Here is a 26,155-nt window from a genome sequence, read left to right on the forward strand (position 1 = left end):
TTATATCATTGATCTAATCGAGAAGTATGGAGCGAATTTGTAAAAAGAAAAAAAAAAAAGATAGAAAACACACATGCACATACAGGATTTTTCCACATCTTATTCCTCCATCTATCTTTTTCTTTCACTTATTAATTCTTCTTATAATTATTACACTTTTTTCTTTCTATTCTTATTGTTTCTTTTCTTTTTCATATCACTTTTCATATCTTCATTTGTATCATTTTGTCTTCCTTCGAAGAATAATAAACACGTTACGTTAAGTATAACGAATGAAGATGCACGATCATTTCGCTTCTTAAAAAATTCTAAGGATCCAGAAAGATCACTTGATCGTTCGATCGATAGGTACAAATAAGAATAATAAAAAGAATTCGACTCGTAGCAACGAATAAGGGAAATATTGTCTTTATTAATATAAACGTTTGGCCGTTGTTCATGGGGGTTGAAGGTTGGGAGATGGCATGGGGAGGACGGGCTGGGACGGGTGATAGTAAGTGCATGGAGTACAAATATTTGTTAATATTTTATCTGCATTAAAGATCGTAAAGGAGCTTAGAAGAATATCGATGTAAAAAGTAAAGACTGCCGAGATCTTTCTAACAGTCTAATCGTAACGAAAGTATATCTTCTTTCTCTTTCTCTTTTACTCTCTTTCCTTCTGTCTCTCTATTTTCAATTACTCGTAATCAAGTACAGAGAGTTTTAATTATTTCTTTTTCAAACAAGTCGTTAAATAATACGCAACTATTACAAAATACAATCGTTATAAAATTATAATTCGACATTTTTCTCGCATAAAATGATCAATCACGACAGGCAATAAGGCATATCGTTATTTTTTTTTCTTGCGATTGTTCCCTTAAACATAATTCAAAACTCGCATTTACGACTCAATATGAGCCAATAGCGAAACGTAACCCAGACGAAAGTCAATGTAAAGTTACGTGGAAATATATATATATATATATGTATATATATATATAAATGTTGTCAAACACACTTAAATCGTTTCTTCACGTAACTATATATATATATATATATATATATATATATATATATATATATATAAGTAATATTTTTAAAAACGCGTCCTATATGTACAAACTCATGGCACTACGTTATTCGGTATCAAAAAATCCTCTTTTTTCTTTCTATCGTGAAAAAATAAAAAAAAATAAAAATAAAAAAAAAAAAGAAGAAAATATTCGTTAATATATCGTATGTACATTCCTTTACGTTTGACGGAATCTCAGCCTCGATTGGTATATAAAACGCCCGAAACTTCTTTGTACAAATATAGATTCCAAATACATATTTATCATATCAAAGACACATTTTATCACTCACTTTGTAACACGCACCTTCGTATCGCACACGCACACGCACACAGTTTTTTCTTCACATATTTACAAGAAAAAATAAAAAATAAACTATATGTAAATATTCTCTCGTAAAAAATATTTGTCCCATATTACACGCTATATATCAATCGAATGTATCAACCGTCTAAGGCGTCTACGTGATGATTCATAAGATTAGGCTTCTCAGGGTTTATTCGTTCGTTCTCGTAAAAAAAAGCGCATGAGATTAAATTCGTTCTTTTCTTCTTTTTTTTTTTTTCTTATCATACGCAAATCAGACGCACCGATTTCATTGTAAGTAATTACTTTAATTAAGTAGATACTCTGCGAAGTGCACTTAATGTATTGCTTTTACGTTTTTGTATAAAACGATGATATACCTGATATGTTGTTCTTTTTTTTTTTGTTTGTGTGTTTCTTTTTGGTCCCTTTCACAGTGACCTGACGATTAACACGATTAACACATTCGCCCGATTGTTGAGGATTTAAATAACCGCGAAACAATTAACAAAATTGTTTTGAAATTTCCTACGATGCGCGTGATCCCCGTTTGGCGTAATACATAAACAATATCTTGAATTGAATCCAAAAGAAAAAAAAAGAAAATTGTAAACCGTACCTAACGAAGGTATTTGTTGTTGTTTTTCTTTCTTTTCTTTTTGGAGACGCAGCAAATGTGTTAAGAGAAGAAAAAAGAAATCATTATTTCTTTTTCTTATCAACGTTCCTCGATGATCATTATTCGTTAATGTCAAACGAAGTAATACTATCAAAACGATGTTAATACGGTCGATCGTTCGTTCAATAGTACTTGTCCTGATCGAGATCAGCACGAATGTGTTGTTGACCGTGACTATTACGTTTCAATGTCGCGGACTCGTATTCCAAACTTTTCGGATATAATTTTGGACTTCCAAGGCCGTTCACGTTCGGATTACTTTTTCCACGAAGCGTACCGTTTCCGTTCGTACTACCGGAAAAACTAGGTTGTCTCTTGGCGTTTACCTGTCGATAATAATATTATTTATTATAAAAGATCATTCGAATTATGGATAAAAAAAGGACAAATATCGTTTTATCGCATATTTCATACCTCCTTTAATGGCACTGTGACGTAAGGATTTTGCTTACTGATGTAATGAGGACTTCCTGGTACACGAGGTTTTCTTCGTTTCAAATAATAGAAGCAGAGAACCGCTGTTAGAGCTAATCCGATGAAAAATCCAACGATGCAACTACCTACGACAGCTCCTACCGACACGCTGGCACTTTCTACGCTGGATGGCAAAGCGTTTACGTCTGAAATTATCATGAGAATTAATTTTAAATCCCTAAAGAAAAAGGGAGAATTAATTTATCTTCCGTAATTAAAAATAATCCCATTTCACAGCGAAAAGTTTTTTATTCGTACATTGCACGTTATTATTTATTGTGGATTTAAAGTACGAAAAGAGAGAAAGAGGAGAGAAATAAAAATTAAAATAATATATGAACAAATATATATTAAACCGAAAGATGTTCTTCTCGAGTATAAAAAGATTAGTAAAACGGATTTATAACTTATGTGAAATTGGTATTCCTTGAAACATTAAAGTATATAAATGCAAAGTAAAGTTGCATAATTGAGATATCAAAATTTGGATTCTTTCCTCAAACCGTTCGAATATCTCAAAATGCATCAACATAGTTACATTCGTTTTTGAATTATTTTTGTATATATAACCGATGCTTATAATACAAACTAGCAATGCATTGAGTTTGGTATAACAAAAATGGCGTGAAACTTAATCTTGAATAGAGGTTAGTTTTTGTAGCATCATGACGAAAAATATAGTCGCGCTCGTTGGATTAATATTTCTCAAATGACGAAATGTTTCGTAATGCAATTTTAATTAAGAGGTTAAACGTCGTTCGAAAAAATTTTGTTTCGTTGATGAATTTGATCGCTTACCGTTGTCCGTACAATCCGTAAGACAATCTCGAGTTTCCCGATTGAGTCCTTGACACATTCCATTACCATGTTGAAGACACTGACGTTTTCGATGTTGTTGACGATCATTATCGCACGGGGTCCAACGGGACCATGTATCCCAGCCTAGTAAAGACTCGCAGCTAGGCATTTCGCAGGTTTCTCTTACGAGTCTGGGTCCGTCACAACTCTCTGGTCCGATGCATTCTCTTGTCCTCGTACGAACGCCAACACCGCAAGAAGCCGAACATTCGGACCAGTCAGTCCAACAGGACCATTGTCCTTCTACTACGCCACTTCCGAAAGTTGTTGTTCTACATGGATGAATGTTACATATTCTCGTTTGTACGGATATTCCCTCGCAAGGTGGTGACTCGCATTGTCTTCTCTGCGTTCATTCAAACAATTTAAAGAAATAATTATATTTTATTATTGGATATTAACGAACGTGTTATATTATTAATAAAAATTATGAAAAATGTATAACAACAAAAAAGGATATTGCTGATATAATAATAACGAAGCTTTGATATTTACTCTACGCTGTGAGCCCCCTCCACAAGGTCGATCGCAAGGATACCAAGTTGACCACTCGCTCCAACCGCTTTCGACCACACTATCTCCGTACCCGTTGATATTCGTTCGCAAACAGGAACCATCGTCTCTACAATAACGTTCTTCCTCTTTCGCAAATTGGACTCTCACGCTTGAGGGATCGTCCGTTTGTGCACGACAGCTAAATCTGAAACGCTTTTCAGTGTAACCCACGCTTCCATTTTGTATCGATGCGTTCACGGCTAACCAAGGTGTCCACCCTGAATATCTTCTAGTCTCTCCGCATTGCTGAATGTTGCATTCCTCGACCTACGTATGGATCAACGTTATTATCTGCATTCCATTCGTCTATTTATCCAAACATCCATCCATCCATCCATTCTTCCATTCATCAATTCTATTAAAGCTGACGGTACGTTAATATATTTCACCTGAAAATCACATCCGATGCATTCGGCACCACCTTTCCTAGGCGAGGGATTGTCACAAGTTCTTCTTCTAATTCGAAAGCCTATGAAACGGGAAAGAAAGAGAGAGAGAGAGAGAGAGAGAGAGAGAGAGAGAGAGAGAGAGAGAGAGAGAGAGAGAGAGAGAGAAGGAGATCATTTAGTTTTGTTAAGTAAGTTATTTCATCAATGAAATAAAATGTCTTACCTCCGTTGCATGGCCGAGTACAGGCATTCCATGCGCCCCAAGAAGACCATTGTCCATTTTGAGGCGGTGGAGTAACTTTCGCTGGCGTAGGACAAGGTGGTAGATCGATACATACGATGTCATCGTGATCGTGTCCTACGCAGACTCGGCCACCGAAAGCTGGAGAGGGATTCGTACAACTACGTCTACGTGTTTTCATAGCAAAGCCGCAAGTTTGAGAACAGGCTGACCAAGCTGACCAGGTTGTCCAACCGCCATGAACTGTACAGTTGGTCACTCTAACGCGTGCTCCAACACAACTTGTACCACCATGCTGTGGAGGTGGATTGTTGCACTCTCTAGTCTGGCATTGACAAGTATCGGTGATCTGGAAATGAATTAGAATGTAAGTTGTCTCAGGTATCCAACATAATCTCTCGCGTGATAGGACAGTATACCTCTTCGTGATCAAAGTAGGAGTGTGTATGAGAATGACCATGAGACGACTGTTCTCCAGTGCCATGTTGACAGGCCGACCAGGCACTCCATGCACTCCAACCACCATCGACTGGATCAGTGAGAACTGGACATTTCGTAACCTCCTGATGCCAGTGAGTCGCAAGATGATTTTGCTTAGGTGCTTGGGCGCACTTCATCAAGTGTTCGTTCCAACCGCAATATGGTTCTTGCGCGTTCAAGCATGCCTGACGACTGCGATGACGATGACATTGAACTGCTGGTATTCTAATAAATAAAAATCACATCATCGAATAAAAATAAGGATCAAGGTATCAACGAATACCGTAATCAGACGTGTTTTTCGCATCAAATTTGTTTTTACCTCAACAAACCAATTTCCATGCCAACGTATAAACTTTGCGTGTCTTTTAAGAATTGCAATGTGGTTGGCATCGATGGAAGTGGACCCCATATCTCGACTACGCAAGTTTCTTGAGTCCTCGGAAGTACAGATATTTTCTTTATCAATCTCTCGGTCGTTGCAACATATAATACGGTTACGCCACGATGTAATTTAGTTGGTGTAAGATCGACAGCGATCTGCGTGAATCTCTCCAATGTTACGGTGTGTAATGGCGTCAACGTGGAGCTTTGGACAGCATCGTCCATCAATTGGTACCTTTGATTATCGATTATCAAATGAGGTGCCGTGTTCGATGGTGATGCACAATGTTCCCTGTTGTGATGAGGAACAGGTCGCCTTTCCCATGCGGCTCCTAAGTTCTCTTGATGTTTGAAAGGTCCATTGAAGCTTGCTACGATACTGGACATATTGAAGGCACAGATCGCCGAGCCAGCTATGCCGTTACTGTAAAAACGACGATTTACTATGGCAAAAAGAAGATTCAAACACATTCTCTGTTTCTCTCTCTCTCTCTCTCTCTCTCTCTCTCTCTCTCTCTCTCTCTCTCTCTCTCTCTATCTATCTCTATCTCTCACTCGCTCATTTGCTCTCACTCGCTCGCTCGATTTCTCTAATCTTTCTTTGATATTTATCAAAAAATTAGCTTCGCGCGAATGATACGTCACTTTGTTATATAATATTACCCTCATATTCATCCTCGTACTCGACTTATGAACAGACATAAAATAACGTTTCATTAATAAGATTTTTTGTTTTCTTTCGTTCCTCTTTCCTCTTTACTTTTTGCTTAAAGAAATATTATTATCCACATTTTTAACGTACATCGGAGTCGTGAAAGTCGCATAGACTATCCTTTCTTCTGGATGATAGACAGCACCCTGAATCTCATCGTAATAGAAAGGGAACTCGCCCGGAAGGGAACAATTCAAGCGAGCTTTGCTGAAAGTCATCCAGACATCCTTCATCATGATCTGTCCGCCTCGATCGTTCTTGCAAACCCGAGCTATCCTCGAATATATTTTCTACAACGAAAAATGTTAAACGCTTCGTTAAATCCTCCTCAGACATGCTGTTCACAATTGTAAGCAATGGCACGTAACGATGTCGTCGACAATGGATATAAAAATGAGAAAAAAAAAAAATAAAAAGGAAGGCGAATAAATCGATTTTACCTTGCCACAATTGATATATTCTACTGCGGTTTCACGAAACAGAAAGTACACGTGATCTTCGGTCTCAAAGCTACCAACGAATTGTGGATCATTCAGCCATCTGAAAAGAATAAATTTTCAATGATCGATATGATTGTTAAAGTTTAAATAAAAAACTATAAATTAAAGGGTTCAAAAGTTCAATCGTTTTATAATCTCCTTTTGCATGTAGTTTTTAAATAATAAAAAAAATTATTAAATATGTGTGGCAGTGTTTGGTAATATGCACTTTGAAAAACATTTTCTAAAAATAAAAAAAATCAAAATAATAAGTCATTTGTCTAGAGTCATCGATGTCAGATCAAGCAAAGTTCTTTTGTATGGCGATTATGGTGGCGAAAATTTTATTTAAATCGGTTCAGTCATTTTTAAAATATTACTTTGCACAGATTTAAACATAATTTTGAGAAAATAGCGTTTAAAGTTTTAGATATACGTAACATCGAACTTGACAGGATTGATTTGAAACGTTCATAAATTTGTCAATTTTTGAAATTTTCTGATGAAATTTTCAGATAATATATTCTGAAAAGATAATGCTGTCGGATGAAGATATATTTGAATAATCGATTTTGTAAACTTTCTAGATGTAGGTAGGTATGTAATTTCCATTTTAGTTTCCATTTTAGTCCAATGGCATACTAATTTTGTTACCTGGAATCGTACTGATGGGTCCTGAGATTTGGTGATGCGAGAGTCCTGTAGATCGCAGGATCGGATCCAGAAAAATCAGTTGGTGCCCCAGCGAAGAGTCCACCGGATGGACCTCTAGCCAAAAGTGCAGTGACGTTGGCATGCGGTGAATACGGACACATCGCCACGCCTGACATTTCGCTCGTCACGCTTGTTATATTCTCGATCTTCGTTGGAAAATATTATCAAATGATTATTTATACGTGTAGTTTATAAATATGGATAGGAGATCAAGTATATTACAAATAAGTTCGAATCTAATTGCATAATTTCGAATGTTCCATAAATACATCGAAAAGAAAAAATTAATAATTTCACCTAAACTCGAACATAAATGAAATACGTAGGTTCGAATTGTTTGTAAATCTTTTTGGAAGTATAAGCGATACTATCAAGTATATTCGAATCTTTTATAAATACATATTTCGATAAAATAATGGAACGATCTTTACCACATCAACTTATAGTCTGCGATAGTTTTCTGTTTTTAACTAACCTTTAAATTCTCGACAACCCAAGAGGTTAAAGTTAAGATACTATGTTAAAATCACGATACTATGTTCAATGATGCAATCAGCTATCCGCATCTTACTAACACTTAAAATTCGAGTACTACTTGTAAAAGATCTGAATCTTTTTAATGTCGAACTACTTACAAGTACGTTTTTGTTAACAGATACTCTCATTCTGAAGTTCGGAAACAATTTATATAAAATGTTTACATTGCAAGTATAGTCATTGAAACTTTATTGCTTTTAGACTAGCAATCGATAGCCATTAAATGAAACTTGGTTATTGAAATTGATTTGGATTCATAAATGTATATTGAACTTGATTCTATTTCTAATCATCAGAGCCTATAGTCTGCGATAGTCTTTTGTTTTTAACTAACCTCTCATTGTCTGTTCTTAACAGAGATCATAATACGTTAAAAATCCGATACAACGTTTAATGATTCGATCGGTTATCCTCATCTTATTAAGATTTAAAATTCGAGTACTACTTATAAAAGATTTGAATCTTTTTAACATCGCATTGCTTACAAGCACGTTTTCGAATTTACAGGTACTAAGTTCGAAACCAATTTATGTAAAATGATTATATTGCCAGTATATTCATTGAAATTTTATGCACTTTCGAGTAGCAATTGAAACCTATTAAATGAAACTTGGTTATTGAAATTGATTCGGATTCATAAATAATACATATTGAACTTGATCTTATTCCTAGTCACTACAGCCTATAGTCCGCGATATATAGTCTTTTGTTTTTAATTAACCTCTCATTGTCAATTTTCAAACTATATCATGATATATTAAAATTCCGATACAATGTTTAATGATTCAAACAGCTATCCGCATCTTACAAACACAAAATTTAAGTATCATTTATGAAAGATTCGAATCTTTTTAATGTTTTCGAATTTACAGGTATTCTCATACTAAAGTTCGAAATCAATTTGTATAAAATGATTACATTGCAAGTATAATGACTGAAACTTTATTGACTTTTAAGTAGCAATCGAAACTCATTAAATGAAACTTGATTATTGAAATGGATTTGTAAGTAGATATTGAACTTGATCCGATTGCTATCCGTAAGCGGATTAAATAAAACAAGTTGATAATTTAAATAAATCTTACCTCTCTCCAGGTGCACCAAGGACTGAACGCGTAAGTACCGCAGGTGAATAGACTCTTGCCATTGCTGAGAAGTACCTTTATGTAATTGTGACAATCCTCGGGGCTTTGGCCCTTGTTCTGACAGGTATTTATTTTATCTTCCGGTGCGGTCCAGGAGGCGTGTTCCAAAGGTGTTAGAGACGTCAATGTTAAGCGGTAGAGATTGTCTCTGGATAAATAAAAATATATGATTGAATGAAAGATATTATCTATGGTCTATCTAAAGAGAAAAATTTCTGTCTCATGTTGATTGAAAAAAAAAAAAAAAAAAAGAGAGAGAAAAAAAAGTTCAAAGAAAAATAATATAAATTCCAACGGGGAATCGATTAACCGTATCCACCTGAATAAGTAGACGTAACACGAGAGAGCGACGACAGAATGAGAGCGAGAAAAATAAGGAAGAAAGAAAGGGAGGAGGGAAAGAAAGAAAAAAGAGAGATAGAGATAGAGATAGAGATAGAAATAGAAACAGAAAGAGAGAGAGAGAGAGAGAGAGAGAGAGAGAGAGAGAGAGAGAGAGAGAGAAGCTGCAACGAAGCATAAACGGCGCCTACGTGGGCGCAACCGCCGTGCGATAGTTCCACCAAGTAATTATTATTTAAGTGGAATATAAGTGCGACCGCGGGCAGTTGCGTGCCAATTAATAAGATCTTTTCATACCGCGGATCTTTCGCCCACGTGTAGCCCTATGGATTTATACGTATCGCATATGTCTGACCACGTATATATGTGTATATGTCTGTATATATGCATGTGTTCTCGCACTTATCACATGCTAACATATATATTATAACGATCTGTCAAATTTCTTTCCAAAATTGTAATAACATATATTTTCTTGAAACGCAGACGGGAGTACAGCCTATAATCGAGTAACCACTTGTTACCTCGGTTTTATAAATAAAAAACCTCAAAAAAAAAAAGAGAAAACATTACGAGAAACTCGATAAGTGTGGATACGTTGATATTCTTCGACGACTTTTGCAGCACCATTCCTCGAAGTTCCTTTAAAATTATGAAAATTAGAATTACATATGTTTTCTCTTTCTGTCTGTCTCTCTCTCTCTCTCTCTCTCTCTCTCTCTCTCTGTCTGCCTCTCTGTTAGAAGAGCACGCACATTCTTGGCGATCTAAGGGAGAAAAAAAAGAAAAAAAGAAAAAAAAAAATCATATATCGAAGGTAAGATTTATCAAAAGCTAAGTGCATAATCTCGATTCGCAGGTGTGACTGGCATGGTAGGCGACGTTCAATTTATTGCAACCGTCGCATGCAGGCTCGTTAGCGTCACCGTCAACTCAACGTGAACGCGAGCGTTGGAACTCACTCGTGTCGATAGGTTAATTTCCATTGATTTTACGACGATCGCCTCTATGATGCCGATATCGATTTGTATTAATTCACATATAGAGATAACGTCTAACGTTAACCTTCACGATCTATCAAACTGCACGAGAATCTTAATTTCTTTATCGTTTACTCTCGAGTACGTCACGTTAACGACACCAAATGTATTTTATTATGTTATGCGGTTAGATTTCTTAACGATCTATTTAAAATGGTGTTCTTTAGGTGGATGGATCGATCGATTGATCCATCGATCGATACATCGTAGGGAACCTTCAAAAAAAGACCAAGCGCCGTGTCCTCGGTTAGCTATCAATTGAACGGTTAACAAAGCGTAGGAGATAAGTGAGTCGTGTACATAAGTAGATAGTACTCAAAGTACACTACTTATGTGCTACGAGTGGCCATATTGAAACAGATTGCTTCCTGCTCAGTGAACAAATACTCTCTTACCCCTTGCTGAGTGATACAACTACGATGAGTATTCTCCTCGATTAGTTATTTTTTCATTAATTTACGTTATTTTTAACGCAACTCTGAGATCTAATTTTAACGAGTTGAGAAAGAAAGACAGAAAGAGAGAGAGAGAGAGAGAGAGAGAGAGAGAGAGAGAGAGAGAGGGAGAGAGAGAGAGAGAGAAATACCAAACAACAAATAATTTAATAATAAAGTAATCTCGGTACGGTTGATAGAACTAACGAAGAACGATGAGAACGTAAATAAGTATGTAAGCAATGAGGTTGATTTACATTAGAACCGATGTTAATTAACAATTAACAAGACACTTTCACTCGTTTCGTTGAGCTCTCGTGATTTTATTCCGAATGATCGAAGACTTGAATTATGGATCGAGCGCCATTACATACAATGGATGGTATGTACATAAGGAATTAATTTCATTCATCCGTTCTTTAAATGGCACGCTTACGGTATCTTTGAGAATGTTCATTCATGTCTATTCTATGTTCATTCTTAACAAAAGGACTCTACGTTTGTACTTACGCGATCGATAGTTTAGAAAGTTTTTAAAAGAAGAGTCCAGAAAGCTGTGTGTATACGTATATTCATAAATATTTATGTACGTACAGACACACACACACGCGCGCGCGCGTGTGCAAACATATATATACCCGTTTATAGATGTCCGAGCACATATATCATGACTGGTTGAAGTCGCAAGAAAATTTAATAAGAGAAATTTGCGTTGGCACTGACAATGATGCAGCTGAAAAAGTGCATGTAAAAAATTTCTTATTTTTTCGTCTTTTTTGTCGTGACCTTTTTGCGTTATGAAGGTCAACGTAGGGTCTTTTTTTTTTTGATGGATACCTATAATTATTTCTTGCATGTTTATATAGTACTGGTAATTTGTAATTAAAATCGTGTCTGATAAAAAATTGGCTACTATACATCGTTTATGAAATAATCGTGGCATCCTTAACGATTTGATTGATGGATTCATACTGTAACTTAATTAATACCCTCCACCATTACAAATACATTATTTACAAATCGAGCTTGTATATTTTGACAAGTTGAGAGTCAGTAATCCTGTTCTGAACTAACCGACTTTAAAATATTACGTAAACCGAGGATTGTTTAACAAATTGGTATGAAAGAACCGATGACTATTACCTCGTAAATATGCAATAAAAAAGAAGAAGGAAAAAAAATGAAGAAGGCGAGATGTTTACATGCACTTCGAAGCTGATTCAGTGGGATGAAAATTCTTTTTTTTCTTAATGAATTTGTTTGCAATCATAATGCAACCAGTTTCGAGATATTGCATCGGACATCTATTGACGGATGCTCTGTATATATATATATATATATATATATATATATATATATATATATTCTTTCTGCTTTTTTTCTACTTTTTCTTTTACTTTTTTCTTCCTTTCTACCTTTCAACACCGCCGCGAGCAGTTCGATAGCTGTGATCCAGCTACGTGACGTTAGGCGTGCACGAGAAACAAATAGGAATGTAAATCGTGGCGCCGTCGCGCACGCTCGGACGAATACGGACGGGTCTTGCGAGCTTTCGAAACGTCCTACGGCAAATTTCTGCACCTGAGAGAGCTTGCGTCTGGACTAATAATAGCCTTCCTGAATAATAATGACGATGATATTAATAATAATAATAATAATAAGGAGAAGAAGAAGAATAATAAAATAATAATAATAATAATAATGAAAATAATAATAATAAAATAATAATAAAAATGAGGAATTATAATAATAATGAAAATAATAATAATAAAATAATAATAATAATAAAAATGAGAAATTATAATAATAATGAAAATAATAATAATAAAATAATAATAACAATAAAAATGAAGAATTATAATAATAATGAAAATAATAATAAAATAATAATAATAATAATAATAATAATAATAATAATAATAATAATAATACAAATAAAGAAATAATAAAAAGAATAACGATGATGATGATGATGATAATGATAGTAATAAAAACAGAAGACAAAAAAGAAATGAAACAAATCGTCCACGATGATTCCAACAAGAAATTCTTCGAGCGATGCATCGGCTCCCTTATAAAGGAAGAGAAATGCTTTCTCCTGTGAAAAATCTCTCTACTTTCTCCGTTAAAGTCGATTGCGATCGTTTCCTTGATCCGTTCTTAAGCTAATCCTTCAAACGAATATTTAAATGAAGACTATTTATCGAGTTCGTATTTTAAATATTTAAAATCGATATTTTGACTAAATGATCGATATTTATAATAATATAAATATATAGTAGGTAAATATAAGTGATCATTATTACATCGATCAACTCTGACGCAATCGTGACAGTTAATATTTTAATTAAAATATAATGTAATAATTTATCAATATTTCAATTTTAATGATGAGTATTTATAATACCTTGATACTTAATTATTTATTCTCATGGCTTACGTACTGATATTTTATTATAAATGTTATACAAAATATTCATATATACTGATCATTTATTTTACAATTTATTTTAAAAGAATGATCGGTGTTTATAATAAATACAGACACAGCTCTGATATTTAATTATTAATATCAATCGTTTAATATTACGTATTGATATTTTATTATAAATATTGATAAAAATATTTACACGTATTTTGATCATTTATTTTATAATTTATATTAAATAAATAGTCAGTATTTATAATAAACACAGATGCAGCTCTGATATTTAATTATTACATTTATATTGGCTACTTATGTTACATACTGATATTTAATTACCAACATTGACCCGGATATTGATATCTAATATAAATACTGACCAAAAATATTTATATATAGTGATCATTTATTTTACGTTTTATTTTAAATAGATAATTAGGATTTATGATAAATCTAGACGCAATTCGGTCACTTAATTATTATATTTATATTGAACGCTTATTGAACGTACTAATATTTTATTATAAATATTAATCAAAAATATTCATATACATTGATCATTTATTTTACAATTTATTTTAATTAGATGATCAGTATTTATGATGTACTCAGGCAAAATCCTGAAATTTCATTATTTATATATATATATATATATATATATATATATATATATATATATATCATTAAATATTACGTAGTCATACTTTATTATTAATACGGATCGAAATATTCATATATTTCAAGTAGATGATCATTATTTATATTAAATACGGATGCAACCCTAATAATTATTATATTCATACTGACCGCTTATATTACGTACTGATATTTTATTATAAATACTGATCAAAATATAGATCATGGTAATCCTCTTATTAAAGAATTAACGAACCAGTCAAAAGTAAAAAAAAAACACTCGAGAAAAATTGGCCAGAGGTTCTGGCCAAATAATAATTAGCGGTTGAACTGTTGAAGGACAGTATTCCGCATCAAGCAAAATGCCTTGCAGCAGAATTTCTTATTACTCTGTAGAATAGAGTAGATCGTAAATCTGCAAAATAAATAATTAAAAAAAAAAAAAGAGAGAAGAAAAATTTAAATACTGATGAAAATATTCATACATATATATAGGGTGTTTCATGCAACTGAAACAGGCAGTATCTCCTAAACAGTTGGAAATAGAAAAAAATGTTAGCACTCAAAATTAAATAGTATCAGACGGTGTATATTATGCAAATAATTTTATGCACTTGTGTGCATCGGTACATTAGAAAAATGCAACTATAAATTTTTTTTTAATGGAAACATTTTTTGACTAGACCAGTCGATGCAGTTTTTTTTATACTCTACATAAAAATATTAATATACTTATGTTCCAAACTTATATGTTAGGAAATTATCGTAGCTAATTTTCTGAATTATTTAGATCTCTTGCCAAATATTAATTAACAGGTAATATTGCGGGTAATGAATACTTACTAATAAAAATCTTAATCTTACATTAATATTAATGATTAATATTAGTAGCCGGTTCATGTTTATCGAAAAAATTCAGAAAATTTTGATCCAATTTTTATTTTATATAAAACATAAAAAATTTGTGCAGTCAAAGATATAGGTTTTCATCAAAAAAGAAATTGTATTTTTCTGATGCATCGATGCACAAAAGTGTATAAAATTATTTGCAATATTATATGCGGCCTGACATCATTTAATTATGATTGATAACATTTTTTCTTATTTTCAATCGTTTAGGAAATGTTTATTTTACTTGCGTGGGTCATCATGTATACATAATATATTTTGTATCTGTCGTTAATTAATAAAAATATTGATCAAATAAACAAATAGAAGTCTAATTAAATGTTCTAATTTAATCGTGTAATATGTAAACAGTTAGAAAATGAAACGATACCACGCATGACTTGGAAAGGAAGGCCAGGAGGACAGTTTCTCCTTTGACGCTCGCTCGTTCGCTCGTTTTATTTCGTTTCGCTTTGCTTTGCTTCGCTTTGCTTTGCTTTGCTTTGCTTTTTAGTCGCGGCCGCGAAAAACCGTGGGCCGTAGATCGTTCTACCCACGTGTTAGATGCCGCCAGGCCCCGTCTACGTACTTACGAAGCTCCGTGATACGCATTTTATATATACTCATACTCAACTATAGTTTCTCACGAGAGTTAACACTTAGAAACGAGAAACAGGAGTGCCAACGAGTGATCTCTAACAAGATCGATAATAAAGATTTTATTTTCTTCCTATAAAAAATTATCATTACTCTTAACACGACTTCCGGACTTTTAGTAATCTAACTATAATCTGTTAATTAATTATACTCGCCAAACGGTAGATTCTTATTTAGGATTCGTGTATCAACGATCACATAGGTTACACCCCATGAAAGGTAAGGAATGTGGAATTTGTTATATGTGATTTACGTCGTCTAATGTATGGTGTGTACGGTCATGTATTGCCACCTGTTTGATCCTTTGGAAAAATAATGGAATTCGTTAGGGTGGGGGATGGAAGGAGGGAGAGACCGGGACAAATTGATACAGGGCTGGGTTGTAGTTGATAAATTGTAATTATCCTGATACACACACACACACACACACACACACACACACACACGGTGTATATATATATATATATATATATATATATTGTTCAATCAGTACCAGATATTTTAAGTTTATTGTTTATCTGTTTTAATACGACAGACAGTTTATGTCTGTCTACACTGCTGACGATAACAGTTGTTATTCAATCGTTTTCGTTCTTATGGAATGAAAAAAAAAGAACAGTAAATATCCCTGTTAACCTTTCAATCCGTCCAAAGAGACTATAGAAAATTAGAAATCGTTTGATGATAAGATAATTACGCTTTGTTACTTTGTTTATACGTTCTATATTTCTTTTCTCTTCTTTTCTTTCTTTTTTTTTTTTTTTTTTTATTGAGATGTTTTTATACAACGACTTCCTGCGGAATAAGTTGATACGTTATCTCTAGGTCATATTGATACTGCTTATCAATTTTAATAAACGAAGGTTGTTGGTAGTGGTAATAAAAATGTAAAGAAAAAGTTCAATTATGGAGAAACTAATAATAAACTGCACACGATGTGAATGAATCATTATTAAAATCTGAACAAATTAAAGAATGATTTAATATGCGTATCTCGTATGAAATCGGTTTATATAAAATGAGTTAAAGATTAATTTTAATTATATATTACATTAATTTATTCTGACTTGGTAAGTGATTAATTTTGTATCGTTTACTTCCCTTATATTTCTTTCATTTATATAATATATAGGTATATACGATTGGAATATCCAAAATAATATTCAAATATTGAAAAATAATATAAAAATATTCAAATGTAATTTACACCTTTATAATAATCAAAAATAATTCACAACTTTATCTCGCACTGGGATAAATTAATACATTCTAGATTTCATCAAAGTAAATATTTTCTAATTTACTTTCTTTCAAAAGTTTTTCTTAAAATATGTAAATAGGAAAGACTGAGGTATATTTTAGCATAATTTTTTTTTGTTTATTAAGTAAGTAATTCTCAAATAAATATTTGCAAAAATTAAAAAGTACAAAACGTGTCAACTTGCTTCGGTCTACCTTTCATTAAACCATAGCTACACTTTCCATCGTATTCTACGAGGACGCTAATTAAATGATAAGGTAACAGTATAAAATATGAGATGTGTGCGTTAATATGAGAGCCTATAATATTTCCACAAGTAAGGGCTGCAATATATAGTGGCAATATTTAGAACTATTAAAACAAACACAATAATATCGTCCATATGAGACGGCAGTTCACGCGGAAATGATCGTTTTAGTAAGACGCCATTAAGTTAGTTTTTTCTCGTCACGAGTTTCTTTTCCTTTTTTTTTTCTTTCTTTTCTTATAATCATTTAAAAAGAAGCTACGTTTAACGTTAAAGGTAAGTTATTTGATCAGTTTCTTTATTGGCTTCAAATCTTCCCACTGTGTGAATTAATTCAATTATCATTGAAACGAAATATTTTTAAATAAATTATCCTGAGATTAATTTAATTTTTTTCTTTTCGAACCTAAAATTTTTCTAATATGAGATTCTACTACGACGTTTCTAATACGAGGTACTTGTAAAATATTGAAGAGGAGCTAATAAGATAAGGATTGATAAGGTATGTAGTATTGGATAACGCAAAATGTTTATTTTGTTTGTACTTCTATTTTAAGAATCAGGTTAGTGAAGAGTAGATTCAATGGATCGAACGTGAATATTATGGTATTATCGTTGCTATCTTTATACAATATATACAATATATATCTCTATCAAATTGTTTAAAAAGAAAGAAAGAAAAAAAAAAGAAAATTAAACTAAAATAAAACAAATGACTTTTCAAGATCATGATTTATTTCAACTTTTAATTTTCATTTTAAGTAGGATTTTTTTTTTGTATGAGGAGTATTACTTTTTAAATGCTCGATCTTGCATTCTTTTATATTTTCTTTATTTTCTTAATAAATAATAACATTTATGAGAAAGTAATAACTTTTCTTGACAAATACGGAATATAGCTGTATCGAAATTTTAAATATTTTCCCATTCCACTTCCCGATATTGAATCGAACACAAATGAACACTCATATTCGTTCTATAACAGAAAATTCAATGGAAAGAAAATTTTCGCAATAAACACATTATTCGTGATGTTATCAGAGAAAGGAATGATTTTTACCTCGGCAAATGTTATTCGAACAATGGCTCGATCGATCGATCGATTAAAATGAAGTTAATCCGTAGAAACGAACGGTTTATTTGCATTTGACAGATGTAACGATGAATTGACTGAAACAATTATAGGATTTCTCTTTTTCCTTTCATCGACTCTGATTTATTTCTTTCCTTCTTTTCTTCCTTTTTTTGTCTTTCCCTATCTAATTGCAAGCGAACCGTCAAATAGAAACGACAGTTTCTAACCGTACTCGTGAAACGGTTATCGGAAATCTATTAATACGTTTCTCTCTCTCTCTCCTTCTCTCTTTCTATTTCTCTCTCAAAATCCTACGCTCGTTTCTCGAGGCGAACGTTAACGTAACGTCGTAGCGATGGTTACTGCGTTGGTTACTGCGCCGGTTGCTGGATTAGCAAGCGCGAAAATATAAATACGTGCGTTCACACGCGTTTTATATATGCACGTTCGTGATCACTGAGAGAAGCGAGGGGTGACGGTGAGGGATGAGGTGGGGAGGGGTGGGGAGGGTGCACAACGCGCCCTTCTCTCTCTCTCTCTCTCTCTCTCTTTCCTCACTGTCCAAGTAGAAAGAGCCATATTGCGTTATAGGCGCGGACCAAGCTGGCGCCGTTCGTGACATTCTCTTCTTTTCCTTTTCCCTCCCTCCTGTCCGGTGGTGCCCTTCTTAGTTCTCGAACCCGTCGGTCGTTTAGAATCCTGTGTTCACCTCGTTCTCAAATGTTATTATTAACTTCTCTTTTCCCTACACGCAAGCATATATAATTCTTTCTTTCTCTCTCTCTCTCTCTCTCTCTCTCTCTCTCTCTCTCTCTCTCTCTCTCTCTTTCACTTTTTTTGATTTTGTATTTTTTTTCTTCTCGTTTTCTTTTTCTCTTTTTTACTTTTTTTTCTTCTTCTCTTCTTTTCTCTTCTCTTTTATTTTTCATTAACTTCCTTTGCTCTTTCAAAAGTCAAATAAAACTGTTCGTAAAATCGTCCATTCGTTCGTTCGTTCGTTCGTTCGTTCATTTAACGTTTGATGCGTTTCAAAGAGAAAGAAGAAAAACTTTATGAGTCCGAGTAATCTCTTTCTCTCTCTTTATCTCACTTTTACTTTTGTGAAACGAATCAAGAGAGAGAGAGAGAGAGAGGAAGAGAGAGAGAGAGAGAGAGAGAGAGAGAGAGAGAGAGATAAAGTATATATGGAACGCATAATAAACATTGCGCAAGTGTGATAATATCGATCGTTGGAGTGATTAAAGCTATCGAATCTGGCAACGAGGTCGTTCTCTCATTAATGGTTTTCTATTAAACAGTTATTTAATCGGTTCGTCGGATCAAGGATTAACAATTAAAGTTTTGAAAGATTAAATCGAAACGATAAGTTAGATGAAAGTGATTATATGGGAGATAGTTCGTAAATTGATTGCCACGTTCGATACGATTTTGCTGTAATTAAAGTGTTTACATTTTTTACGTTTTCGTACGCAAAAAATTGATGAGTTTCTTCCTTTTTTTTTTTTTGTTCAAGAATGAAATAAAATAAAATGAAAAACTATTAAATCCATTCGATGTTTACTTGGTTTGTTTCCATAAAAAATATTCAACACGTCCAATTCTCCTTAAATTTTTGAATTCGATAAAATTAAAAATCTATTCTAAATCAATTAAATTAATTGAGAATGTTAGAAATTCAAATTAAAAAAGAAAGAAAAAAAATTGGGGTGTTTTGAGGAAAAAAGTGTCAATTTTTGCGTCTAATATTTAGACATTTATATTTGTTGAAGTAAAATATTAAAAATTAAAATAAAAAAAAAAGAAAAGAAAAAATAATTCAATCGACGTCACTCAGACTCGAAACATTATTTTACGAGACGGTCCTGGAATTTTCATTATTTTTTGTTTGTACGCAGAGGAAATTAGAATGCTGCCTGAATCTTGAAATTGTTTTTCACGGAAAGAATTTTTTCATATAAATAAAATATCGAGGGTCAACTTGAAATTATTAATTTTCCAATTTATTTTTATTTCCTTTTTCATAAAAAAAAAAAATAATAATTTCCAAGATATGTCATTTTTTCAACGTCAAAACGTGTCAGATTACAACATCGTGTCACGTAATTGAAATATGAAAAATTAAAAAATAATGAAAAACATTCAATATTTTTTATTTTAAATAACGTAATACATAGACTTTGAATTAATGAAACTATTAAAATCAAACAGCAATGTTATCATTTATAGTTATGAAAAATTAAAGTGTAATAATTCTTTGCTGTTCTATATTGGGTCACAAAATTAATGACGCACGTAACGTATTCTATAAAAAACAATTCCGACCTTCTTATATTTTCTTCTACTATTCATAGACTCAGTATAAGACATTTTAACTTTCAGTCAACTTCAGAATGTTCAATTTGTAGAATTTAATAAAACCGAATACAACATTGTTCTATTATGGTTGAAGGAAGAATAAAAATGACTTTAAACGTAAGAACTTTCGTTATTTCTCATCAGAGAAATGGAAAATTATACAGAGAGATTGGAAATATGATAAATAAAAATGATATAATTGTAAGAAATATTATTAAAAGATTTGAAAATGAAGGTAGAACAGAGAATCAGATTGGTCGGTAGAAAAAAAAGTTATTAAGCAAAGAACGATTTGTTACTCGTAAAGTCAAAGAAGATCGAAACATGAGTGCATCGAAAATTAATGTTCTTCTTTCAAACTTTTTTGATAAAAGTGTGATACGAAAAACTTCTTATAAGGTCTTTTACTAGAAAATAATAGTATGTGAAAATACTATAAAATATAGAAGTATACTAGAAAATAATAAGGTCTTTATACTAGAAAAAAACTGTATGTGAATACCATGATGTGTAGAAAAAAGAAACGTGTAAAATTTGCAGACAAGTATATTTCTCAATCTATTGAATTTCGCATGAACGTAATATTTCGTGATGAAAACAAATTCAATATTTGAGAATCGAATGGTCACCAAAAAGTGTGAAGAAAGTTAAAGGAAGAAATGAATCTTGAAAATTTTCGTTCAACGATTAAATATGAAAACGATAACGGTATGATGCAGGGTTGTATTGTAACATGGTACAGAAAAATTAGAATTTATTAACTAACAAATTAGAAATTATGAACACGAATGACACATTTAAACGTTTCGAAAAATAATTTAAAAGAGAGTGCTGAAAAAAATGGATATTTTGAACTCGTAACGATTTTACTAAGGCAACGATTCCAAACACAAATCAAAGATCGTTCAAGAATGGTTGTTGTATAATTGTCGAAAAGTTATAAATATATCAGCTCGTACTTAAATCATACTTAATCTGGTACTTAAATCGTACTTAAATCTGATTGAGATAACGTGGGATAAACTTGATAAGAAAATAGAAAAATATTCGAATATTAACGAAACTGATCTGTAAAATAAACTGATTGAAAGATGGTACAATAACGTATTAACAAAATTTATAAATGATTTACAGATGTAATAAAACAAAAAGATGTAATAATACAACGAAATATTAATCGTATAATATTATTAAAACGTGTAATAACAAATTTTATAATTTTGCTGATCTAATTTAATGCAAGGAATTATTATTTCTCATAACTATAAATGATAATATTGTTCCTTCTTTTTTTTTTAAATAGTTTCATTAGTTCACGGTATAAATATTATTATTATTATTTCTTTTTTTTTAATAAGAAGTATCGAAATTTTTTTTGTCGCCCATTTATTTTTTTATATCTCCTTGTATTAACAACACTCTGCTTGTGCTAATAATTTTGTCCCTCGTTGTACGTGTAAACCCTTAAATATTAAATTAAATACTCCTCTCAACTTACAAGTACGTCGACAACGTGGGGGATAATAAAAGCGGACAGTTGGTATGATAATCTCGACTTCCGGAATATATACGATGCCGTCTAATCGCGTCGAAGTCTGTCTCGTAAATCGTAGATCGATTTGAACGATAGATCGAGAGTCAGGATCGAGTGATCCGAACTATCTCAGCATTACTTTGCATTCACTTCTCTCTTGGCAACCTGTACGCGAGCCCGAAGGACACGTTTCGTGATCGACGTGTGTACATATGTATGTACGTGTATGTAGCCAACGTGGATGCCTATACAAACGAATATATATATACAGAGTGTACCCAACGAAAAGAGTCCATCACTAGAATAATGATACGGCATTTAACGATTTTTTATTTTTTTTTTTAATATCCTGACAAACAAGATCAAATTTCTTCTTTGAGATATTATTAATTAATTATTATACAAATTAAAAAAAATAGGGAAAGGATAACAATCCCATCGATAATTTTAAACGACGACAGTATTGAACTGGAAGATATATTATTCGAAAATTCGTCTTTTAATTTTATTTACGTTGTTGCTATCTTTGTATTTCTTTTTTTTTCTTCGAATTTTGAATCTACAATTTTCGAGAAAATAAGTTTCGAAGTTTCAGATCGAAAACAACTTTTATTTTATTAACTGTTCAAAATGTATATCGACGAGTTTGGTAAAGTAATAAAAAAAGTTTTCACTCGGTGTTATGCCGAACATTCTGCAATATCTCTGGTTTATTTTGTGCGAATGCGTAGGTTGATATCTTGAGTAACAAAATTATTGAACTACACTTTTTATCGCATGATATGATCGAAGAATCTTACTTTCGTTTACTTAAGAAGTTACGTTTCCGGAAAAAACGTTTTTTTATTTTTTTTTGTTTTTTTGTTTTTCAACACGATTCCTTTCTCCATGCTACATAACTCCAATATAAACTGAACATTTTTTAAAACGTCGTTTTTTCCGATCATTCATACATTCATCTTCGATATTTTTTTCTATGGGAATATTTAAAATCCATGATAATACTATGAGGACACAGTATAGGACGTGAAAAAAATATTCAATAAAAATTATATCGAACTTAATTCAAAATCATTGAGAATAATACAAAAGTGAGAACAAAAATTGTATTATTTCATGGTGATGGTAAACGATGGAGATTTAAAATATTTAATGAAATAAAAGTTTTTTTTCAAAAATGAATTTGCATTTTGTTGTATCTAAAAATAGTAAATGAGTTTCATTGGAAATTGTTAACTTAAAATACAAGAAAAAGAAAGTACAACTATCGTAAAGAAAATTAAAAGATCTTTCAAACGACATATCATTTGAGCAATTTGTAAATTAAAATTCTTTTGCCAGAGGGAGGTTTGTCATACGTTTTAGAGGATTAATTCAAAGTAGGTGAATTTATGATAAAAATCTATTTACCTAGAAAATAATATTGACCTATTCCAATTTTTTTTTTAGCAACATAAATCACTATATTTCGTAACAATCCTGATGGACACTTTTCGTTGGGTACACTCTGTATACATATATACATATGTGTGTGTGTATATATATATATATACATATGTATGTGTATGTATACATACATCCATATATATATATGCGCGAGTAAGAGAGTTTATTTGCAAGGAAGATAAATCTACTGGTAACGATTTGTCACGGGACACGCGTTGCACCGTGACGCGCGTTCAATGTGCACCATGAAAAAAATTCACGCGTTCCTTGATAGATCAAATCGTTTGGATCAAATGTATGTATATATGTATATATGTATATATGTATTTCGGATCCGTTCCAACGTTATTCATATATTTATTTTCCTGAATCGTTACGTATATATAATACATAAATAAGTACATACATATGTAACTATATGCAAGACTCACGAAAGAAATATTTCAACAACGGGATCTTCCGTTTATATTAAGAAACGTTCCACATTTCAACAATCAAACTTGTTTTTTCATATTTTTTCTTCTAATTTTTTTTCTTTTTTTTTTTTTATTAAACATCATATACTTGTCTTTCTTACCAATTATATTTAATGGCGGTTATGAGATGTGTCAGCAAGTAAACGTTATAAACATATGTTCGAAGAATGATTAATCGAATCATTCTGGCACATAACAGAAGGACAAGGATAACAATAATTGTTTTGTTCTTTTTTTAATTTTCATTTTTTAATAATTAGAAAAATAATGATTTTTGTATTTCCTTGTTTTTTTTATGAATCGATTGCACCATGATTTCCATGCGATTCAGTTACTTCATTACTGTATCATTCAGATATTACGCTATACATTGGAATACATTAGAAAGTAATTAGAAAAATAATAGGAAAAGTAATTTTTGTTCTTTTTTGTCTAATATAAATCTATTGCACCGTGATGCAAATGCAATTAAGTTACTTTATTACTGTATCATACGGAAATTACACGATACATTGGAATAGATTAGAAAGTAATTAGAAAAATAATAGGAAAAGTAATTTTTGTTCTCCTTTTTCTAATATGAATCGATTGCACCGTATTGCAAATGCGATTCAGTTACTTCGTTATCGAATTCTTCGAAAATTACGTTGAAATAAAAACGAATTTTATTTCTTTATAGTTCATTATTATATTTCTTTTTTTTTTCAACTCCACCCCTATTCCTCCGCAGCTTCTTTAAATCGGTATCACATTTCTATATGGTTAAACGCGGCTATAAACATATGCGCGCGAGTGCGATGGATGTAAATACGTATTATACATATATACCCTGTGTCGGAGAAAATATAGGAATTATGTGCTTGTTCGTTCTCACGGTGGGAAGGTACTGCAAGTAGTGGTTCGAAGGATTGAAAAGTAGAAAGAAAGAGATAGAGAGAATAAGAGAAGAAGAAGAAGAGAGGAAGAGAGAGAGAGAGAGAGAGAGAGAGAGAGAGAGAGAGAGAGAGAGAGAGAGAGTGAGTAAGGTGGTCCAGAGGCTTAACTCCGCAACTTCAGGAGACAACATCGTAAATACGATACGTCGATGACCACGTATGAAATTCCTAACACCTGTGGTCGACCATCGTGAACGATCTCACGCACGTTATACACCCCACAATTTCTTGCTCTTTCTCTCTCTTTCTATCTCTCTTTTTCTTTTTTTCTCTTTTTTTTTCTCTTTCCTTTTCTCTCTTTTATCTTCTTGTATGTTATATAGTACTGACACTTCGCATAACGCTTATACACTTTCGTAAGAGGAAAAAAAAAGAGAATGAGAGAGAGAGAGAGAGAGAGAGAGAGAGAGAGAGAGAGAGAGAGAGAGAGAGAGAGAGAGAGAGAAAGAGAGCGAAATCGTGGTTTCAACGATCGTACGATACTTTTTCGGACTTTCAATATCTCCGAAAATTTCTTCGACTTGATTATTAATTCCCCCTTGGCTTTACCACAAACACCATATACTTTCGCCTCTTTCCTTTTTCGTTCCTTGTACTGTTATCGACACGTTCAGTTCCTTTATATGTCGAAATTTCGTGAATAATTTCGAACATGATGAAATCAAATACTTACATACATACATACATATATATATATATATATATATATATATATATATATAAAATTACAATAAATTAAATCATTACATATATAGATATATGATATAATAAATAAATATATATACATACATATTTATATTTATTTTATAATATATGAAATAGAAGTAATAATAACTTTCATGATAGTTAATATCATGATGCGATAAGAACATAACATTCAAGTCCATATTTGTCACAGCCATAGTCATAGTTTCAATAATATCTTTATAATATGGCGTATAAATGATAAATATTGTATGCAGATTGAGTAACTGATACATGGTGATACTGCAAGATTTACACACACACACAACACACATATATATATATAAATGTATTATATAATAATTATTATTATGTATTATGTATTAATATATATACATATTTATATTTATATAAAATAGAAATAATAATGGTCTTTATGATAGTTAATATCACGATATGATAAGAACATAACATTCAAGTCCACATTCGCCATAGCCATATTTCAATAATATCTTTATAAGATGGCGTATAAATGATAAATACATAGACTGAATAACTGACATACGATGATACTGCAAGATCTACATTGGTGATCGAAATCGACCGTTAGATCCTTAGATCGGACGAGGAAGCAAATAATTACCCGATCGAGATAAGAGTAGGTAGGTAGAACGTACACACGTAAATACATGCATACATACATATCTAC

General features: G+C 32.1%; 2 protein-coding genes across 2 annotated transcripts in view; one reads left to right on the forward strand and one right to left on the reverse strand.

The window, feature by feature from the left end:
• LOC122635445 (acidic amino acid decarboxylase GADL1) overlaps positions 1 to 400 on the forward strand; it is a 5,382-nt gene extending 4,982 nt beyond the window's left edge. Inside the window, exon 8 of the mRNA XM_043825675.1 lies at positions 1 to 400. This exon is cut by the window's left edge and continues 204 nt beyond it. Within this exon, the coding sequence (XP_043681610.1) occupies positions 1 to 43 (43 nt within the window). The 3' untranslated portion in view covers positions 44 to 400.
• Positions 401 to 1,651: 1,251 nt separating this feature from the next.
• The window catches only part of LOC122635443 (semaphorin-5A), an 89,545-nt gene continuing 65,041 nt past the window's right edge, over positions 1,652 to 26,155 (reverse strand). Inside the window, exons 5-16 of the mRNA XM_043825673.1 lie at positions 8,952 to 9,159; positions 7,270 to 7,475; positions 6,577 to 6,676; positions 6,227 to 6,426; positions 5,363 to 5,848; positions 4,980 to 5,265; positions 4,543 to 4,909; positions 4,320 to 4,399; positions 3,871 to 4,197; positions 3,316 to 3,721; positions 2,458 to 2,663; positions 1,652 to 2,369 (exon numbers count right to left, since the gene is read on the reverse strand). Coding sequence (XP_043681608.1) covers positions 2,166 to 2,369; positions 2,458 to 2,663; positions 3,316 to 3,721; positions 3,871 to 4,197; positions 4,320 to 4,399; positions 4,543 to 4,909; positions 4,980 to 5,265; positions 5,363 to 5,848; positions 6,227 to 6,426; positions 6,577 to 6,676; positions 7,270 to 7,475; positions 8,952 to 9,159 — 3,076 coding nt within the window. The 3' untranslated portion in view covers positions 1,652 to 2,165. The remainder of the gene's footprint in view (positions 2,370 to 2,457; positions 2,664 to 3,315; positions 3,722 to 3,870; positions 4,198 to 4,319; positions 4,400 to 4,542; positions 4,910 to 4,979; positions 5,266 to 5,362; positions 5,849 to 6,226; positions 6,427 to 6,576; positions 6,677 to 7,269; positions 7,476 to 8,951; positions 9,160 to 26,155) is intronic.

The sequence above is a fragment of the Vespula pensylvanica genome, chromosome 18, assembly GCF_014466175.1.
Source record: "Vespula pensylvanica isolate Volc-1 chromosome 18, ASM1446617v1, whole genome shotgun sequence".
NCBI lineage: Eukaryota > Metazoa > Arthropoda > Insecta > Hymenoptera > Vespidae > Vespula > Vespula pensylvanica.